At 31.7% G+C, this 19,324-nt stretch overlaps 3 protein-coding genes across 3 annotated transcripts; all 3 read left to right on the forward strand.

Moving 5' to 3' along the window:
* LOC25489811 (filament-like plant protein 1) lies at positions 1-3,703 on the forward strand. The gene is made up of 3 exons (XM_039831699.1): positions 1-109; positions 1,634-2,905; positions 3,240-3,703. Exons 2-3 carry the CDS (start codon positions 1,634-1,636, stop codon positions 3,558-3,560), a joined length of 1,593 nt encoding a protein of 530 aa, XP_039687633.1. The 5' UTR covers positions 1-109; the 3' UTR covers positions 3,561-3,703.
* Positions 3,704-10,357: 6,654 nt separating this feature from the next.
* LOC25489813 (protein NETWORKED 4B) lies at positions 10,358-11,965 on the forward strand. Its single transcript, XM_013606035.3, has one exon. It carries the CDS (start codon positions 10,358-10,360, stop codon positions 11,963-11,965), a length of 1,608 nt encoding a protein of 535 aa, XP_013461489.3.
* A 2,722-nt stretch (positions 11,966-14,687) lies between these two features.
* On the forward strand, positions 14,688-19,236 carry LOC25489814 (protein ENHANCED DISEASE RESISTANCE 4). The gene is made up of 3 exons (XM_013606036.3): positions 14,688-14,994; positions 15,426-15,685; positions 16,499-19,236. The coding sequence occupies exons 2-3, from the start codon at positions 15,565-15,567 to the stop codon at positions 18,991-18,993; spliced, it is 2,616 nt and encodes an 871-aa protein (XP_013461490.1). The 5' UTR covers positions 14,688-14,994; positions 15,426-15,564; the 3' UTR covers positions 18,994-19,236.
* The last annotated feature ends 88 nt before the right edge of the window (positions 19,237-19,324 follow it).

Here is a 19,324-nt window from a genome sequence, read left to right on the forward strand (position 1 = left end):
AGTAACAAACTCTTCTAAAAACAGAATAAACCCTTCTTTTTCTTTCTTCACTCTTTCTCTCTATGCGCTTCGGCTGTCACTTGGAATAAACCCTTTGTTTTTTCTTCAGGTCATTATCATGTTCCTTCTTTTTCCTATTCGTGTTCTTTACCTGTTTATTCATAATCTCTTTCACTTGCTTATTTTCAATTTGTTCTATTGTTTTTTATTTTGCTTTTCATAAAGCGATGATGTTCTCAACTACCTATTTTAGGAAGGAATGGAAAATTTTTGTTCATGATTATAAAACTACCAATGGATCCTTCTGAGCCTTCATCTCTTTTCTCAATATTCTTTGTTTCTTTTAGGGTAGATTTCAAAAACATGATACAAGTCGCTGCATATTTTTTATTTTATTTTTTTATACCAGATAAAATAGTGAAAGTGGTAGTGCATAGTGTGAATTAAAGATTGTTATGTTGATTGATGTCCTGATTTTTTTATTTTTTTTTTAAAGTTTGTGTTAATATATCTAGGTCAAATCTTGAGTTTCAAATATTACGTATCCTTTATTGCATCACATATCATGACTTCATAATGTCAAAATCTTTTAACGGTGGTCTGTTCTCATTCATTTACTAGCTATTAACTTTGTTCTATATGAAAGATACATTTGCTAAAACAAACAATTTATTTCCTTAACCCCATAGTGAGATTTTTTTTTTTTTTAGAAACATGCTCACCTTTCTCTTTCCTCGCTCATTCTCATCGATTTTTGTTAGCAGCGAAATCTCACAGACTTAACAATTAAAAATTCTTCCCTTCAAAAAAATGTGTTATTTATCTATTCATAGGACATAGGATCTCTTTTCACTGTTGTTGTTTTCTTTATTTTGTTTTTAGTTGTTATTTTGTTTATCTGTTTCTTCGTAATTCCTTGCTTAAGCTGAACACTTTTGATTGAAGGTGTGTCCGATGTTTTATACATATACTTGTCAAGTACCGACACGACACCCAAACATTGTAGTTACACTCGGTGTCCTTGTGCGCTATAGATAACTCTCTTTTTGCCTGAACTTGAACTGTTATGAAGAAAGTCTCATTGTCAATTTTACGTGTTAGTTAATGTTACTTATTCAACCAGTAGGATTTTAAAATTTTGATAAATATTTGAGTTAATGACACTTTTTGAATTAAGGTGTGTCCAGTGTTCCAAACATGTACTTGTCAAACACCGACATGACACCGAAACTTATGCAGTTACACTTGGTGTCCCTGTGCTTATAGATAACTCGTTTTGCTTGAACTTGAACTGTTATTAAGAAAGTCAAGTAGTCAATTTTACGTGTTAGTTAATGTTACTTATTCAACTAGTGGAATTTTAAAATTTTATTATGTATCTCAGTTTTTAAATTGATTTTCTTTCATGGTGATACTTTGCTATTTTTGTTTATGGTAGAATTTAGATTTGTTTTATAACCTAGGAAAACAAATTTAAATTTCAAAATTGCAATCCAAATTTACATTTCATGTCATTATATCTATATGTTCATGACCTTTTATTATGGAATAGAAAAATTGTACCTTTTTATGGTTTTTTTCTAACGCATTGTTCTTATCATTGAAAAATTCTAACCATTGAACGTATTCTCAGATGGAAAGCCCTAGCAATTCTGATGTAGGTGTTGGAGGAGAGAGTGTATCGGTAACTCAATATTATACTCCATATTGGAAGAAGATGTTACTTAAATCAGGTCTTCGACCTCTCAATATTGATTTGTCTCTTAGCTCTGATGATGATACTTGTAGCTCGGTGGTTTCTACAAACGTGGGCTGTGAAACACCTTTATCGTCTTGGGATTTCGAACCTGAAATTGATATCAACTTAGAAGAGAACTATGTTGATGTAGAAGAACAAAACGATATGGACAATAGAAGTTATGATGATTTGATCAAAAAAATTATTGGAACGGAGGAAGAGCTAAGGGTTACCAATTCAAAGCTTCGACTTTCAGAAGAAGAGAATATAAAGTTGAAGGTCCAAGTTGGGAATGGTGAGGGTCAACTAGATAATGTGAGCGAAGAATTGAATCTAAAAAAGAAAGAGTTGAGGAAACAAAAAGAGCTTTTAGAAGAATTTAATTTGAAAGACGAGGAGTTGCAAAAACAAACTGCTAAATTGAGTACTCATATTCCAGAGTATATTCCAGAGTATGTCTCCAACATTACAAATTTGGTAAAACAACTTGAGGTAGCCAGCAAAAAGCTCAAGATATCAAAAGTGGAAATTGAATCTTTAAGAAATGAACTGCGGAGTAAGTCACATGAAACTCATCAATTGCAAGGTCAGCTTAAAGTGGCACTGGAAAATATGGCTAAATCAGAATTGGAGCTGGTTTCAGAGAGAAAGAAGAGTCAAATGCTAGGAGATTTGGTTACAGTGTATGAGGATAATGAAACTAAACATAAGCAAGATGTGCAAAAATTGAACTCGGAAATGCTTGATTTGCAAGCTAAGTTCTCTTTGGAGAAAGATGAACTGAATTTTGATATTGCAAGTTTGTCAAAAATGAAAATACAATTGACCTCTAAACTAGAGTATTGTGAGTCTATAAACAAGGAATTAGAAAACAAATTACGTAAATATGAAGCTGAAAACTTGAAACAAGAGATGCATGCTACTCAACAAATGGTTCTGCAAGATGAAATCAGTTCTTTGAGGGAACTTGGTCAAAGAATACATGATATAGAAGATACGAACAGGGAATTGGACATGGTAATGATTGAAAGAGATGAAGCCGATGTCAAGATTGATAAGCTTAAGATTGAGATATGCTCTTGCGACGATCAAATTACAAATACAAAGACATACATTCGTGAGCTTAAAGCATCATTGAAAGAGCAGGTGATCAAGAGAACAAAAAATGTGAGTTGTTTATTAGCGTTGTCAAATAATAGAACTATATTTCTTCAACAAAAAAAAAAAATAGTAGATCATTTAGTGTAGTAGAATTTGAACTAATCACTGATGTTTCGCAATATGCCATTTAATATAAAGTGTTATTAAATAGCGGTTATTGTGGCGCTATAATCTTGTTGTAGAATATTTGAATTTGAACAAACCTATATTTTCTGCGATTTGCAATTGACAAGATTAACAAGTTACTACTATTTATATATGTATATGTATATGTATGTTTTCTTCCTGTGATTTATGGTGGATGGGAGGCTTCTAACCAAATTATTTTATACATTATTAGATTATGTTTTTCATCTCAAAACTTGATGTCATCAAGAGTTCAAATTCTGATACCTACATTATGTTTGAGGAAGCAAAAAAAGAGGACTTGATGAACTCTCATCAGTTGCAAACGCAAGCTGCTCAAGAACAAGGTGCTGGAGCTGATGGAGCACAGCCTGAAGAGGAAGAAGAGGTTGATGAAACTGGCATGCAGGCCCAAAATATTGAGATGGTAATGATACAGGCAGGAGTGTCAAGAAGCAAGGCTGTCAAGGCTCTCAAGACTTACAATGGGGACATTGTTGATGCCATGCTGGAACTAATTAATTTTGATTTATGATTTTTTTTTATTTTTTTTTATCATTTTGGAACTAGTGTCATCCTTGATGTTGTGTAGCCAAATCATATGATTTGGATTACCTTATATTTTTTTGGTTACAACAATATGATCAATGTTCATATTCTTATACTGTTTTTACTTTAGCTCTACTGATTTATTTTGGCTCTGTTTTACTCTAACATTATTTTTTGGTTTACGGGTTGGTCTACAATATCCTTACCTGGTACATTTAAAGGCTCATATCCCTGAACCTTTGTAAAATGGGAGGACGCTAAGTTTGATGGCAGTGCACGATCTCTACAATTATTATGCAAACAGAAATTTATTCGGATAATATGATTAATTTCTTGTTGCATTACGAGACACAACCACCTATAGAATTAAACGTGACATGGTATTCGACATGTGTTGGTGTCTAACACCCGTATGACACTTGTTTGACACATGTCGAAAAATTCATGTAAGTGTTCAAAAAAATTATTAGTTTTAACGTTTCTTAGATGATGTTGGTCACTGATATGACACTTTTCCGAAAATTATCAAACAACTCAAATAAAAATCCCAAAATTACCTGTTAATAACGTCTTTGCCTCATGAGGTTTTCCTTATTACTTGTGTGTCCACTGTCTAGACCCTTAAGGGAAGACACAATTTCGGATTTGCCTCAGGTTTGCTTAACAACTTTTCTTTATTACTTTTAATTCCATCTTAGGATGCATATATAAGTTGTAAACAGTAAGTATGAACATGTGGATGTGTGTATTAACTATTAACAGTGTCACATCAACACATCATATTGAAGATATGCCGAACACGATGTTGATGTGTCAATGTTTGTGCTTGTGTTGACACTTCATAGTTATTAAATGTAGTATCGATAATTTTGTGTTTAGGTTTTGATTTTTATCAGTTAAATTAAGTTGTGTCGGATCATGTGGGTGAAAATATGAAATCATGTGCGACTCACCATTTATGTGAGATCTTTTCCAAAATTGTAGATCCCACGTTAATTTGTTAACATTCATAGTATGTTATTGCTTCGTGAAGTTGTTAAAACAGAAACTAGAGACTCTAATGCTTGATGTACCTAATAAAAATATATGGTAAAATAAAATATGATTTTTATTTCGTTTTAATCCTCTTAAAAAATTTCTTCAACTTTTAGTCCCTTAAAAGTTTTCCATCCACACTTTTGGTCCCTTAAGATTTTTGAATGAGTTTTTGCGGAAATGCTTAGAATATTATAAAAATTTCTCCAAAAGAATTAGAATTGTTTAGCAAAACATGAATTTAGTATGAATTCTTAAGCGTCAAAACGTAAAAATTCATTTTCTTATCGATTTTTTCTTCTGTGAAACATTAATAAATAGTTTTCTAAATGTTTGAGAAATAGACAACCCTTCAACAAATTTATAGTACGTGTGCATTGTGTTGTTGTATATCCAGAAAGAAAGTGCATAAAGCAGCATAAATGTATTATTTACTGAACTGTTTGTTGAAATACTTTATTTATATTTGGAATGATTTATATGCTATTTTATCTTCCATGATTAACCCTTCAAGTATTTTGGAGATGGTAAATTCTATCAAATTCCATAAATCGTGTGTCCAACTTTGGCTATTTTAATGTATGAGGGTTGCTATTTGTAGCAAGACACAATATCACGAATGTATAGCGAATACATGGCAACCATTAGATCTTGCTTTGGTGGAATACAGGGGTCAATGGATATAAATAAGATAATTTGCTACAATATCAATTGAACACTTGTGATAATATCGTGAGCATGTTTTTCGCTGTAATTAGCATTTCGCTTAATGTATACATGATACATGTAATCCATGGCTTTAATTTGCTATTGTTTTGTCGTTAGTACCTCTAAGGACTATCATTTGACTGTAAGGCATTATCTTTTTCTAAACATTGGTTTATGATTAACAGTTATTTGAATAATTGAGTCATTTTAATTGTTATGTTTGAGGCAAAATCTGTCTGAAGCAGAACTCATTAGTTCTCTCAGAGGCTATTTGCAAGAAAGGTCGAGAGTGGCGTAGGTCCATTTTCACAATGGAACATTACAGGAACATACGAAGGTTTGTATTCTGTATGTGTGGTTTGTTGTTATATATCTTTGAGTTCTAGCTGAGATCTGTTGTTTAATTGTTTGGTGTAAGCAGTTGCACAGTTAAAGTCTTCCTTAAAATTTGCTTCATGCATGGGTTGTCATATCTTTAGAGGATTTATTTATGGTTGAATAAAAAATGCTAACTCAACAAACTCAAGGCCAATTTTGTGCAATTTACTGAAATACGCTTCATTTAATTTCTAGAGATGGTTTATGTTATGTTTGAATGAACTTACATTTTTTTTATTAATTTGTTCTCCAAGTTTATCAGAGTCTGAGGAAATTTGTCTGTTAGAAAGTTGTATATGCTGCAAACGGCTCTTCAAGATTTCCAGACATCAGAAAAACAAATGGAAATGCCTTATTGAAATTAAGCACTACACCTATGACGATAATCAGAGTACATTATGTCCATGTGAGATCTTGATCTCTATAGCTAATTTCGGAGAGATTCTTCTTTCATGCGTCATATAGTTTCTCTTGTTTGTGCTCCATGAAAAGAACTAGCAGGTCAGAGTATCGTACTCTGATAATATAGTATAATAAGGGCCAAGATAATTTAAATAAACAACATAGGAAGAGAATAGATTCTCTTCTATTTCCTCTGATTACTAATGGCTGAGAGTAATTTTTTTGGAAAAAATAGTGATCATTAAGAATACTTATTTTTTACTTATATGTCTTGCTGTTTACAGTTCTCATCTCAGGAAGTTCTGCAAGATTCATTGTGAAATGAGATGATGAGAAGAAAACATTGTAATTTATCTAAGTAATCTGTATGCTTTGAAGGGAGATCTTGCTTTAAGTTGTTATTTACAATTTTCTTTTTCCCCTCACTGCAGCTCTGAAGTATTAATTGCATAGAAAAACACTGTAATGCTGACATTAATGCAATAATTTCAGACCTGCTATCATCAAACAATGGTAATTGAAATGATATACCGTGTTCCTTTTCATGTTACCATAATCTCTTTTTACATTTAGTATTACCAAATTCTGGTATTAAATCCATATGAACTTAAGAAGAAATATATATATATATATATATATTACTCTATGCATTTTCACCATATTATATACATTGAAGTGCACTCTTGTCACAGATGAAAATTATTATATATTTGTCCTTATGATTTATCACATTTTTGCATTGTTTCTTAATGAAGGTGAGCATGATCACTTTACTCTACAAGGGTCAACGGTGAGTCCCTCGGTGGATGATGGCGGGAACTGCTTGTCACCATTACTATTAAATGCAACTTCTTATAAAATTGAGGTCTTCCATAACAAAGCAGTGGACTATACCTTGATGGTTACTTTTGTATCCTTCATTCATGAATAACCTTAGGGCTTTATGACTGTTAATTTCCTTACAGCGTAAGCTCCTTGATATAAATATATCAGGTCTCTTTTTTGCAAGTTTTTCTGTTGGTTCGTCAAACATTAGTTATCTTGCAATAAACTTAAGGAATGAAATTAACATGAATTTTTCAATATTTGGATAAATGTACCAAACATTATTTGAAACATTATTTGTTCTTCTTCTTCTTGTTCTTGCATCCTCGTTATATATTAGGAATATATGTACTCGGCTAGCAATCCCATTATATATATTTGGTTGCCATAACAACTTCATACACATCAAACCAGACAAGAGCTGGTGTGTTTGTTTGGCTGTATTTATTGGGATTCAAGCTGTGTTTGTTCTCCTTCAGCACTATCTTGGATCGTGTTGGTTCATTCATCGTCAAGTTAGTCCCGACTCTCTTGATCACAACCAAGAGAGTCAGACCCCGCCTAGTCAGCACTAAAGGGAATACATGATTTTTTTTGTTGGATTTTTTATTATTTCAAGTATACCCTTAAATTAATATAAGAATTTTAATTATATTTTTATATTGTTGGTAAAATATAAGCATAGTTTGTTACTATTTAAAAGTCACAAACATTTAAACATATAATTTTAATTAAAAACAAAATTCTATAAAAAAAAATAAAAAAAATAAAAAAAAAAACATTGCTTACAATTTACACACGTTAGCATAATAGAAAGACGGGCACATTGCCTGCCTGAACGCAAGTATATATAAATGGAATGTGTGACTTTTTTCGACTGGATTTTTCATTATTCCATTTATTTATATCTTTGAACAAAATTGCTTTTAAGAATGTTATATTGTTGATGTTATAGAAAAATATTGGAATTCTTTAATAAAAATTGAAAAGGATAAAATTAATGTTGTTATATTATTGGTACAAGTTAACAATAGTTTGTATCTATACATATAGTTTGTCAAAAATATACATATAGTTTTAATCAAAATTTCATAAATAAAAAAAAATTGTTTATAATGTATACGCTTTACCACGGTAAAAGAATGGACAGATAAAATTTAAATATATTCATATGAAATGAGTTTTAAACAAACTATGGCAACAATCTTCCAACAAAATAATAAACATATATTCCCTCAAAAATAACATATTACATATCAGATTTAGGATTTACATTTTTTTTTTATAGACAAGAATTAAATTTTGCATCTATAAAAGAAAAAAATAGTTAAGTCTTGCAAATACTAGCCAATCCCAACCAAAAATAAAACCTATTTCAACCTGATCTATTTCCATATCAAAGGTTTTTAACTGCACAAAATCAATAAAGTAGAAAATTTAGGAAAATTAATTTTTTGAGGAAAATTAATAATGTTTGTTGAGGAAAAAAAAAAAAAAAAAAAAAGAGATAAACCCAAAAGGTAACAACAATATTTGTTTAATGTTTGTTGAGAAAAAAAGGAGATAAAACCGAAAAGTATCAACAATCTTTGTTTTTCTGAAACAATAGATAACAATAGAAATAGTTTTTTCTCCTATTTATTTTCATTATAAAAAACTCTTTGTCACACGCCTTCAGGAAACGGTGCAACCTAGTCTCTGTGATCTTCACTTCTTTAATCATTCATTGAGGTCAGTGAACACTACTATCATACGGTTTCTTCACCTTCTCTTTTTTAATTTGTTTTGTTTTGCGGATGTTTAATTTAGTATTACTATTGCTTGAACTCTTATAGTCGTTAATACTAGTGATGTTTATTCAACCAGGTAATTTTTATTTTACGTTTGAAACTATAGGATTTTGAATGTGAGTATTCAATTTGTTTGTGTCACGATGATAACTAGTTTAGATAGTTAATTATATGATTCTATTTTAGACTTAAATCATATCATAGGATGAGAATAATAATAAGAAAAAACAAAAGTGATGATGGTTACCTAAGTTGCTTTCAAATTGCAATCGCAATTTATAGTTTAGTTTATATCAACCTATTTAGACACTTCAATTTTTAACTTTATGATGGAAGTTTATAATATATAAATTACTTTTAGAAAAAAATTGTTGGTTCACTCTATCGATTTCCGGAGTGACGATTTGAAGGTTTCCGGTATGGGATTTTTTTCTACCAAAGTTGATTTTGCCAATCATGAGTGTTGGAGGAGTATAAAAATACTTCTTCACGTTTTATTTACCATTTGACTTTTAGATACATTGAATAATGTATATATCTAGTTAAGAATCTAAACTAAATACATAAATTATTTAAGGGTGGTGTTAACCAGTGCCCCAAGGTATCTAAAAAAGGAAAAATTAAATTAAAAAAGACACTTTTTTGACTTTTGAGAAATTGATTACACAGTTTTCGATGTAAAAGCTAGTATATTTGCTTCCTTATCCGGTGCCCCGAGGCACTAGTTAACATCTTCCATTATTTAATGTATTTAAAAAGTAAATTGTCTCTTGTAAATAGGGCCGGAGGAAGGATTACAATAGGCTTTATTAATAATTAATCATATGCATTACTTAATATTAGGATCAATGGTCAAAATTAGGAGTAACATTCATACAAAAAATTTCTTTGACTTTTAGTCTGTTTTCTGCCCACACTTTTGGTTTTTGCATATAAATTAGGTTGTGACTAGTCTACCCTTTTGATTTTTGAATAAATTTTTGTATGAATGTTTATCATATTACAAGAATCACTCCCATATAAAATAGAAATTTTAACAAAACAATTAAAACATTTAACTCTAGAATTTATAAATAAAGTCTTTATTTTTTGATTTAAGAGAAGAAAACAAAATTGAAAACTTGTACCTTCTCATTTATTTAAATTTTTGAAACTTTGGTATTTAGCCTAATGACCGACTAATTTAAGAGATTCAATCTCAACGTCCATTCGTGAGAGTCTAACTCTGTATGAACTTAACCCAACAAAATTAACATTGGAGAGAATCAAATTTTACTCCTTGAGAGAAACACACTCCGGTGTTTCAAAGTAACAACATTAGGCAACAACCCAAATGGATTGTACTTTGTTAATTGAAGAATAGAAGTAAAAGAAAAAGGCTGTACACTTTTAGAAAGTGACATTAAAATCACAGCAACATAAATTCCTAAATTTTAAGCCAGTATTAATAACAGAAAAATAAACTCTTAGCAACCTAGATAAAACATCAAACGTTGTAAATTTTTTAGGCATGTTTTAAACATTATTTGTATACTTGTGCATACTTTTATTCATTGTAGAGTTCTAATCATTGAGTTTATTCTCAGAATCTCTGATGGAGGACTCTGGCAATTTTGATGTAAGTTGTGGCGGAGAGAGTGTATCGATGACTCTGTATCAAAATCTGATGATGCTGAAGTCTAAGCTCCAACCTCTCAATGTTAGCTTTGATGGTGATAATACCTCAGTGGCTTCTATGAAGCAGGGTTCTGAATCACCTTTATCATCATGGGATTCTGAACCTGAAAATGATACACCATCTGTAATCAAGTCTGACGGATCCTTTGAAGATATCAACCTAGAAGAGAACTATGTTAATATGGAAGAACAAAATCAGTTTGTTGGGGTGGAAAACACAGATGATTTATCGTGGGAGATAGACAATAGAAGTTATGATAATTTGCTCAAAAAGTTCATGGAAAAGGAGGAAGAGCTAAGGGTTACCAATTTAAAGCTTCAGCTTTCGGAAGAAGAGAATATAAAGTTGAAGGTTCAAGTTGAGAGTAGTGAGGGTCTGTTTGATGATTTATGTGAGGAATTGAAGCTGAAAGAGAAGGAGTTGCATAAACAAAAAGTGCTTTCGGAAGAGGAGATTTTCAAGTTGAAGATTCAAATTGAGAAGAGTGAGAATCAGCATGATAATGTGAGCAAAGAATTGAACCTGAAAGAGAAGGAGTTGAATAAACAAAAGGAGCTTTTAAAAGAAGAGATTTTCAATTTGAAGATTCAATTTAAGAGAAGTGAGTGTCAGCTTGTTAATGTGCAGGAAGCATTGAATTTGAAAGAGAAGGAGTTGCAAAAACAAACTGTTAATGTCTGCAAAATTACTGATTTGGTGAAACAGTGTGAGGTAGCTAATGAAAAGCTCAAGATATCAGAAGATGAAATTGAATTTTTAACGAAGGAACTTAAGAGTAAGTCACATGATACTCGTCAATTGCAAAGTCAGCTTGAAGCAGCACAAAACAATATTGCTAAATTAGAATTGGAGTTAGATTCAAGGAAAAAAGGGATGCACTCATTAGGAGAGTTGGTTAGAATGCATAAGAAAGAGGTGCAAAAATTGATGTCTAAAATGCATAATTGGCAGACTAAGTTCTCTTCTGAGAAAGGTAAGCTGAATTCTAATATTACAAGTTTGTCAAACATGAAAATACAATTGACCTCTAAATTGGAGGATTGTGAGTCTAGAAACAAGGAATTGGAAAACAAATTAAGACAGTATGAAGCTGAAAAATTGAAACAAGAAGAATTGCATGCTACTCAGCAAATGACTTTGCAAGATGAAGTTAATTCTTTGAGGGAAGAAGTTGATCAAAAAATGCATACTATAGAAGCTGTGAATAGGAAATTGGGAACGGTAACGATTGAAAGAGATGATTTGGATGCCAAGATTGATAACCTTAAGGCAAAGATATGCTCCCGCGATGCTAAAATATTAAAGAAGAGGGAATATATTCACGAGACAAATGCATCATTGAGGACGCTGGTGGTCGAATATGAATCTGCACTGAATGAAGTTGATAAATTGAAACTGAGAGTGGAAGAACTTGAAAAAGAGGTGACTAGACAGAATGGTGTGATTTCAGATGTGGCCGAGGAGAAGAAGGAGGCAATTAGACAACTAAGTTATTCACTTGAGCACTATAAGAGTCGATATTATGAACTTCTTCAAGCATTTAATGATTTACAGGCGTTAGCGGCGGTCTTCTAAGGTTGCATTGAGTCGTGTCTCTTTTTTTTTTTTTATAGGTCTTAGGTTTCTTTTTAGTTTTTCATATTGGTTTCTTATTCATTTCTGCTATGCACCTAAATAGATGTCTTTCTTATTGATTGAAATAGGTCAAATATTGCCAATTGAAGTTGTTGAAGTTTTTATGTTCATTTTCGTATAGTCATGATTTCTGAAAAATGACAAACACCATATTCACACTACATCATCATAATCTTAAAGTAGTTAGTTTTAATAATGTGATCGTTATTTATATGTCTATATTCCCCCTTACAGAGTATGGAGAACGCCATCCATGGCAATATACATTTTGTTTCAATATTCTTAATAGTTATAATTATCAAAATTATTCATTTCGTTTTTTACATAATGGTGGTAGCTTACATGTGCTACTCAATTATTTACAACACTGTTCTTTTCCAAGAAAATGAAATTAATTGCTTATTTAATCACCTGTAATGCAAATATATTTATACTCTATGTTTCTAACCTGTTTTTGGTTGAGTTATTTGTTTCTCATCCCAAATTTTACTAATGAGAAATGTTTTTTATCGATACTAATGAGAAACGTTAATAACACACTCTCTAACATCAAACGAGAACTATATGATTTGGTAATCAGTTTCTATAGGATCAATTTTAAACTAAATATACTCATTTAAATTTTAACAATGTTTATATAATTTGTTAAGAATAGTATGTCGGAGATTATGTGATCAACACAATCTTTTTTCCGTGTTAATCTTATGTTTTCAAGGAAAAAGAATCCTAGTAATCCGGAGTTCGAAGAGGAGACAAGTAGTCAAGAATTGTTATGGGAATCGAACTCAAGTAGGTCAACATACTATTAATCTTTTTCTAATTATGAAAGTTAATTACCAACAAAAACACAATATGCTCTATTCTTTTTTTTTTTTTTTTGGTCTACAATATGCTCTATTCTAATTATGAAAGTTATTGACCAAATACATCATTCATTGAATGATTTTAAAACACTGAGATAACTTTGTAACAAAAGAATCTTTTTTTAGGGATGAAATCTCTTTTATATAGTTGTACCCAAACAAACAAAATGATTTTTACTACGATAACAAACACCAAATAGATTCTGATTTTTTATAAATCTCTAAAAAAAAAAAACTATAAATTATTGAATGACAAAATCAATTTTTTAATCCAAAATAAACAAGCCCTATGAGTCCCTTTGTTATAACTTTTTTTAAGAAAAAATATATATCACTTTAAAAAGTTTTGTATTCGTTTGTTATAGTTTTTCAAAAAAAAAAAATTCACAATTTTTATTTTGATAAACAAACACAAAATAAATTCCTATTTTTAGAAAATCTCTAAAAAACAATTTTTAAAATATTGAATGTTATAACCACATTTTTTTAATACGTAACAAACAAGCATATATTTAATTAACATATACTGAAAATAAGTTTTGTGGTGTGCATGTGTTTTTATCTCACATTGAATCTATTTGATGCAATAAAACTACATTACTATGAGTTTTTCTTTTTAGACAATTCAATGAAAAATGACAATTATTTTAATATTTGGTATAAAAAGATAATGGGAAATGTTAAGGAGTGCTCCCATGACACTCTTTAAGTAAATGATAAGTTTTTAATGAAAAGTTGTGTATTGAATGCAATTGAAAATTGAAATAGTTGACTTTTTCAAAGAATAATTACTAAATTTAGGATGCTTAAAGAGTGCATCCGGAGGCACTCGCTAACAAGACCCAAAAATTATTCGTAAAAATATATTCTAATAAAAAATATTAATAAATACATTTCACTTATAAGGAAAAAAATGGTAGAAACATTTTTTTATTTTATTTTTGGTCTTAATGGTAGAAACATTTATCAATCATACTTGATAAAACACGCAAAAATATATTTTTTTAATAAAATGATAGAGTACTTTAATGTTGATATAAACTCTAGCGATATGGACAGTGTATAAATTATGTAAGGTTTTGGGTTCAAACTTCAACCACAAAAAAAAAAAAAAAATCTAGCAATACTGTCCTCGTGAGTTTAGCTCAGTTTGCAAGAGATTTTTTCCCTCGATCATGTTATCTTTGAGGTTGACTCTTCGTCTTTGCCACTTTTATTCTAACGGGGAACACTTGCTCCCCCTCTTTGCACATTTTTTAGGAAACTTGGCAACTTTTCAGATTCTCTTACTAAAATCCTTTGGTTTCAACTTATCAACAAAGATTCCAACAAGTGTGTTGATTTTGTGGCTTCTCTAGATCACTTGGCCTTTGTTTTGAAAGACTAGGCCATCGATATTGTATTTTTTTACTTTTATGCTCCTTTGCGGATGGTTCAAGTTGAACAATTCAAATGCATAATCGTGTTTTCTTCTATTTGGTATATGCAACCGGATGATTTGGGGTTTAATAAATATTTCTTTTAACAAAGTTTAATAAAATATTTCTAACTTACTTTCTTTGTTTTTTTAAGTTTTAAACAAATATAGAAAAAACAAGTTTGACATCTTCGTATATTTGTAAGTTCTAGTTCTAGAATAAAAATATAACAGCTCCTGAATATTGACCAATTCAAAGAAGACGAGGTAGGACCCATAATTCTTGGCGCTGACTTTCTTTTTCACAAAACACAAACACAGTCACGCGTGTTAGAAGAGAAACGAGTTGACTATATGTACACACGAAATAGAAGACTCTTTTGTTGTTGTTACTGTTTCACTTCCACGCAGGAACAGCTACAACATTTTCATACAAGACCTATTGCTATTTCTATGTCATTTGGTCTTTTTCTTTGCGCCAAAGAAAAGTTTCTTTCCTCTTCATTTTCCCAACATGTTCCTACTTCCTCTATTTCCTCTCCCTCTCTTCATTATAACATAACATCCTTCTATGCTCTAAGACCCTGTTCATTCTTTACTCTTTCCTCTCCACTTTTATGATCTTCAATTAAATTCAACCATTTCATGAGATTTTGCACACCTTCAACTACCAATCCGATCCAACCAAGGTACATGATGTCTTGTATAAGTTATTTAGCTCTCTTTATTTATATATATATATATATATTTGAGTTCCCGAAATTTTAGAATACTACATAACATTTATTTATATATTTGAGCATAATTAAATTTAGCATATACAACTATTTAAAATATTCGAGTTAATATGCGCCTGCTGCTATGATTGTCTGTGCTGTGTGTTTGCATGATATTCCACTTTTGTTTGTCCTTTTACTGTTTGTCTTTTTCCATTATATAGCTAGTTTACCTTTTATTTGAATAAGATTAGAATATAAATATTATTATGATATGATATCTTTTATAAATTGTTTTATTTGTACAATTTTCACTTGTTTTGAACATCATGCTGTTTCTCCTCTTTGCATAATTAACTAAGTAGTTGTCTTATACTAATTCTTATTGATCTTATTATATGCAGATAGTGAAAGTATATTGGGAGAGCTTTGTTTTCTGAATTTGATATTTGACTTTGACATCTATAACTTGCAAAATTTGGGGCCAAGACTCAACATTTGGACCATATATATATAGTTGATTAAATATATATTTGAAGCAATATGTCTGGTAAAGTGGTTACCAAAATTCGGATAGTTAAATGTCCTAAATGCCGGCAACTTCTTCCAGAGCCTCAAGGATATTCTGTGTACAAGTGTGGTGGATGTGGTACTGACCTTCAAGGTGAAAAATCTTTTCTGTTTTTGTATACCATTGTACTCTTCAATATTACCCTGTTTCAAAATTATGCAGAAAAAATAAAATAAAAAATCTGGGGGACTTCTATGATACACCCGTAAATGACGGTGTACCGGTACTCCCGCTTACAATTTTTATAAATTAACTATCATTTTTTATGAAGAAAATAGGTGTTTGTTGACATATATATTTTAGAAAATATCATTTTATATGAAAAAAAAAAAAAAAAAAAAAAACATCATTTCATTTTTTATAAAAATCATACTAATTTTTTTACATTTTATTGTGAAAAATACTCAAAATTCTCTATTATGAGTAATAAGAATTCAGAAAAATCAAATTTTATTGCGTTGACGTTTTTGGTAAATAAGATTTAGTTATTATAATTATAGGTGATAGAAAATAATTTTTTCCTACAAAAAATAACTCATTTAACTATTAATTTAAGGATTTGGTGTGCACCAATACACTCAAATTGTTGGGTGTACCATAGAACTTGCCAAAAATATGATGTGAAGCATAAGTTTGTCACACTTAATGAACTCTTGCAATAGTTCAATTGTGAAATATTCCAAACCAAATTCATGTTTTCTGTTATAGTTCAGTCTTTCTCCCTATTTGATGATGTATATGTCTTCTGTCAACTCCATACACCAAATAGAACATTTGTCCAACCACATTTACATGAGAATTTATTTGAATATCCAAGTTTTTAAATAAGAATATTGATTGCATTCTGTATATCTACCTCTTTCGAGTTTTGAAACACTGATGTCATTTCCTTTTCTTTTCATACAGCTAAGAAACAAAGTTCGGTTGCGAACTCAGATTCTAGTGTTCCAGAAATCAATGCAGCTCCTGGGAAAGCATCGGATCTTGTTTTTGCAGGTAAACAGCATAGCGATAGAAAGCGTCAGGTTCCTCTCCGGAAAGATAGTTTGAAGGCTAAAGCAACTGCTTCTTCAAGAGAATGTTATTTGGATGGAAATGGTGAGTTCGATGGCGGTCAGTTAGTACCGTTTAAGTTCACAGACGAAGAAGAACTGGAAAGTGAGTTGGATATACCTAAATTGTCACTCAGAAGGCATAGAGTGTCCAACAAAGGTGGTCCAAATAACATCACTCACTGTGAGATTGAGGAGATAAGTAATAATGGAGACTTTTCATTAGAAAGACCAAAAGAGGGCTTAATTTGTTCATCTGATGAAGATGGCAATTATGACAAATCAGCTCTGATAGGGGACAAACCTGAAATGGAAATTACTGAAACTAATTTTGGAAACTTGTCGCTGGAGGGAGCAGATGCGGTGTTAATTTCTGGATCAGATGAAGAAGATGCCAATAAAGAGAAGTCGGTTACAGAAGGTGCAAACCCTGAAGTGGAAATTATTGGAAGTGATTTACAAGGAGTAGAAGACTTGAATAATGGAAACTTGCCACTGGAGGATTTTAATTCTGGAATTGATGGAGAAGATGCCAATAGTGATAAATCAGCTCTAGTTGGTAAAAAACTTGAAGGGGAAATTACTGGAAACAATATAGCAGGAGAAAAATTAAATAATGGAAAGTGGCCACAAGAGGGAGAAGGAGAGGATTTAAATATAGAAGATCCTAACAATGACCAATCAGCTATAGAGGATACCAAATCTGAAGTGGACACAACAGAAGGTACTACAACAAAAAATGCAAGCAATGAGATTGTAGATACATTAGATACCACAGAATTAAGAGATCATAGTTCAGAGTTTAGTGGTGTTCTTGGAAAAGAAAAACTGTCTAAATCCTCAACCACAAGAAGCTTGTATACCGCAGGTTCTTTGATGAATGCTTACACCGTTGCTGAAGGAATGACCAGAAAAGGTAAAGGCCTTGCTAATAGCTCCTCGTATGGGGATCTTGGAACACAACATCAGTCACATGTGCCACATGAAAAAAACCATGTCATGAAAGACAGCACAAGGAATAAAAACAAAGTGTTGGACAATACAGAACATGGTTATTCACGTTGGATAGAAACAAAGAGAGATCACAAGTTTCCATCCAGAATGCCTTACAGATCAGGCTATGAAAGTGGCAGGCCATCAAATGGAGTGCATGATGAGGGCTCAAGATTCCTTTCACACGACTCGCGTGAGGACACTGACCAGGAAAAAATGAAACTGATGAGAATGGTTCTAAAGTTGCAGGATCAACTCAACAAGACTCGCTATATGAGTGAGGAAACAAATGGAAGAGTTTCTGCTGGTGCATCTTACAAGGGGATCCGTAGTTCTGCATACCAATACCATAGCCATGACCTTCATGAGGGAAGGTCTTCTAATGCTCTTGATCACTCTAGATGTATCGGAAGATGTAATCATGGAATTGCGTCCCGCCAAAGGCATAAGTACTTGCGGATACCTTATTCAGCTGAAGCAACAAGTTGTGCACACCATGTTGATCATTCTTGTTACCATTGTTGTTCCCGTGTCTTAGCAGATTCTTCTCCACGTGTTCATTTCCAACATGAAGATTTATACAGGTCCTATCCAGCGCAAAATTGTTGCCCTTCAAGTCCACAATGCTTCAGTGAAACAAATTCTGAATTTCAGAGGCATAGGGCTAGTGTGGTGAGGAAATACTTAAGGGACAAACATAACTTGGCTAAGCGACATCACAAGCCAGTGGCAGGTGGAGCTCCTTTTGTCACTTGTCATAAATGTTCAAACCTGCTTCAGCTACCTGCAGATTTTCTCCTTTATAAAAGAGTATGTCACAAGCTGAAATGTGGTAAATGTTCAGAGGTACTCAAGTTTTCATTGAAGAATGGAAGTCATGTAGTACCTTTCTCGTCGAATACTATAGGTCTTCCATCTCGTGAGCTTCACCGTAGAAGCGAGGTGATTAGTGGCAGCAATATACCATCAGTATCTCATGTCAACTATTACCAGTATTCACCTGCAAAACCCATTTCATATTATGATGATTATGGGCTTTCTGTCTCTCGAAGCTTCTCTTCAGAAGTAGACCTTGTTTCTCTTACACAACAAATCCATCCCTTGAATGGTGGTAAATATGTTAACCCAAACGTCTCTCCTAGCTCAACATTCAAGGCAAATATTGTTGCTTCAAGATATTTTAATGCAATCGCGGCTCCAACGGATACAGATGAATCAGCTGGATTTTCCTCCAGTATGTCTGAAAACAGGAAATTGTCAGCAGAAAAGGAGGTAAAGCCTCCACAAAAAGGTACTCTTCATAAACTCATGGGTTATTCTACACCAAGTAAAGTGATAAGAGGGGCATCTTGTTGAAGGCAAAGAATCATTATTCACTTTAGAACTGAAATGTTTGGTGAATCCAAAATAAATCTGAAAAGATAGAGAACGAGGGAGTTCTTAATCAATTTTGATGTAGTATTTTCCATCTTGAAACGGGGAATAGGTGTATTCATAAGCAGTCGCAACATTTTTTTCATTTTATGTATATATATACCAGATTCTGGAATAGGTCCTGTGCACATGTAATGTACAGAAATTAAGATTATTGTTGTTAAATTATTCTTTTGTTGTATAGATGATTTCATTTGAAATTTTTTTATAATATATAACGCAGGTATTTTTTTCAGGGAAATATTTAGACACG

The sequence above is a fragment of the Medicago truncatula genome, chromosome 3 (genome assembly GCF_003473485.1).
Source record: "Medicago truncatula cultivar Jemalong A17 chromosome 3, MtrunA17r5.0-ANR, whole genome shotgun sequence".
Lineage (NCBI taxonomy): Eukaryota > Viridiplantae > Streptophyta > Magnoliopsida > Fabales > Fabaceae > Medicago > Medicago truncatula.

Bases quoted from the DNA above. Each gene is read 5' to 3' on its own strand.
- LOC25489813 (XM_013606035.3), top strand. From the start codon at position 10,358: ATGACTCTGTATCAAAATCTGATGATGCTGAAGTCTAAGCTCCAACCT.
- LOC25489811 (XM_039831699.1), top strand. From the start codon at position 1,634: ATGGAAAGCCCTAGCAATTCTGATGTAGGTGTTGGAGGAGAGAGTGTA. The intron at 2,906-3,239 runs GTGAGTTGTTTA...ATACATTATTAG, and splicing joins TGATCAAGAGAACAAAAAAT to ATTATGTTTTTCATCTCAAA.
- LOC25489814 (XM_013606036.3), top strand. From the start codon at position 15,565: ATGTCTGGTAAAGTGGTTACCAAAATTCGGATAGTTAAATGTCCTAAA. The intron at 15,686-16,498 runs GTGAAAAATCTT...CTTTTCATACAG, and splicing joins ATGTGGTACTGACCTTCAAG to CTAAGAAACAAAGTTCGGTT.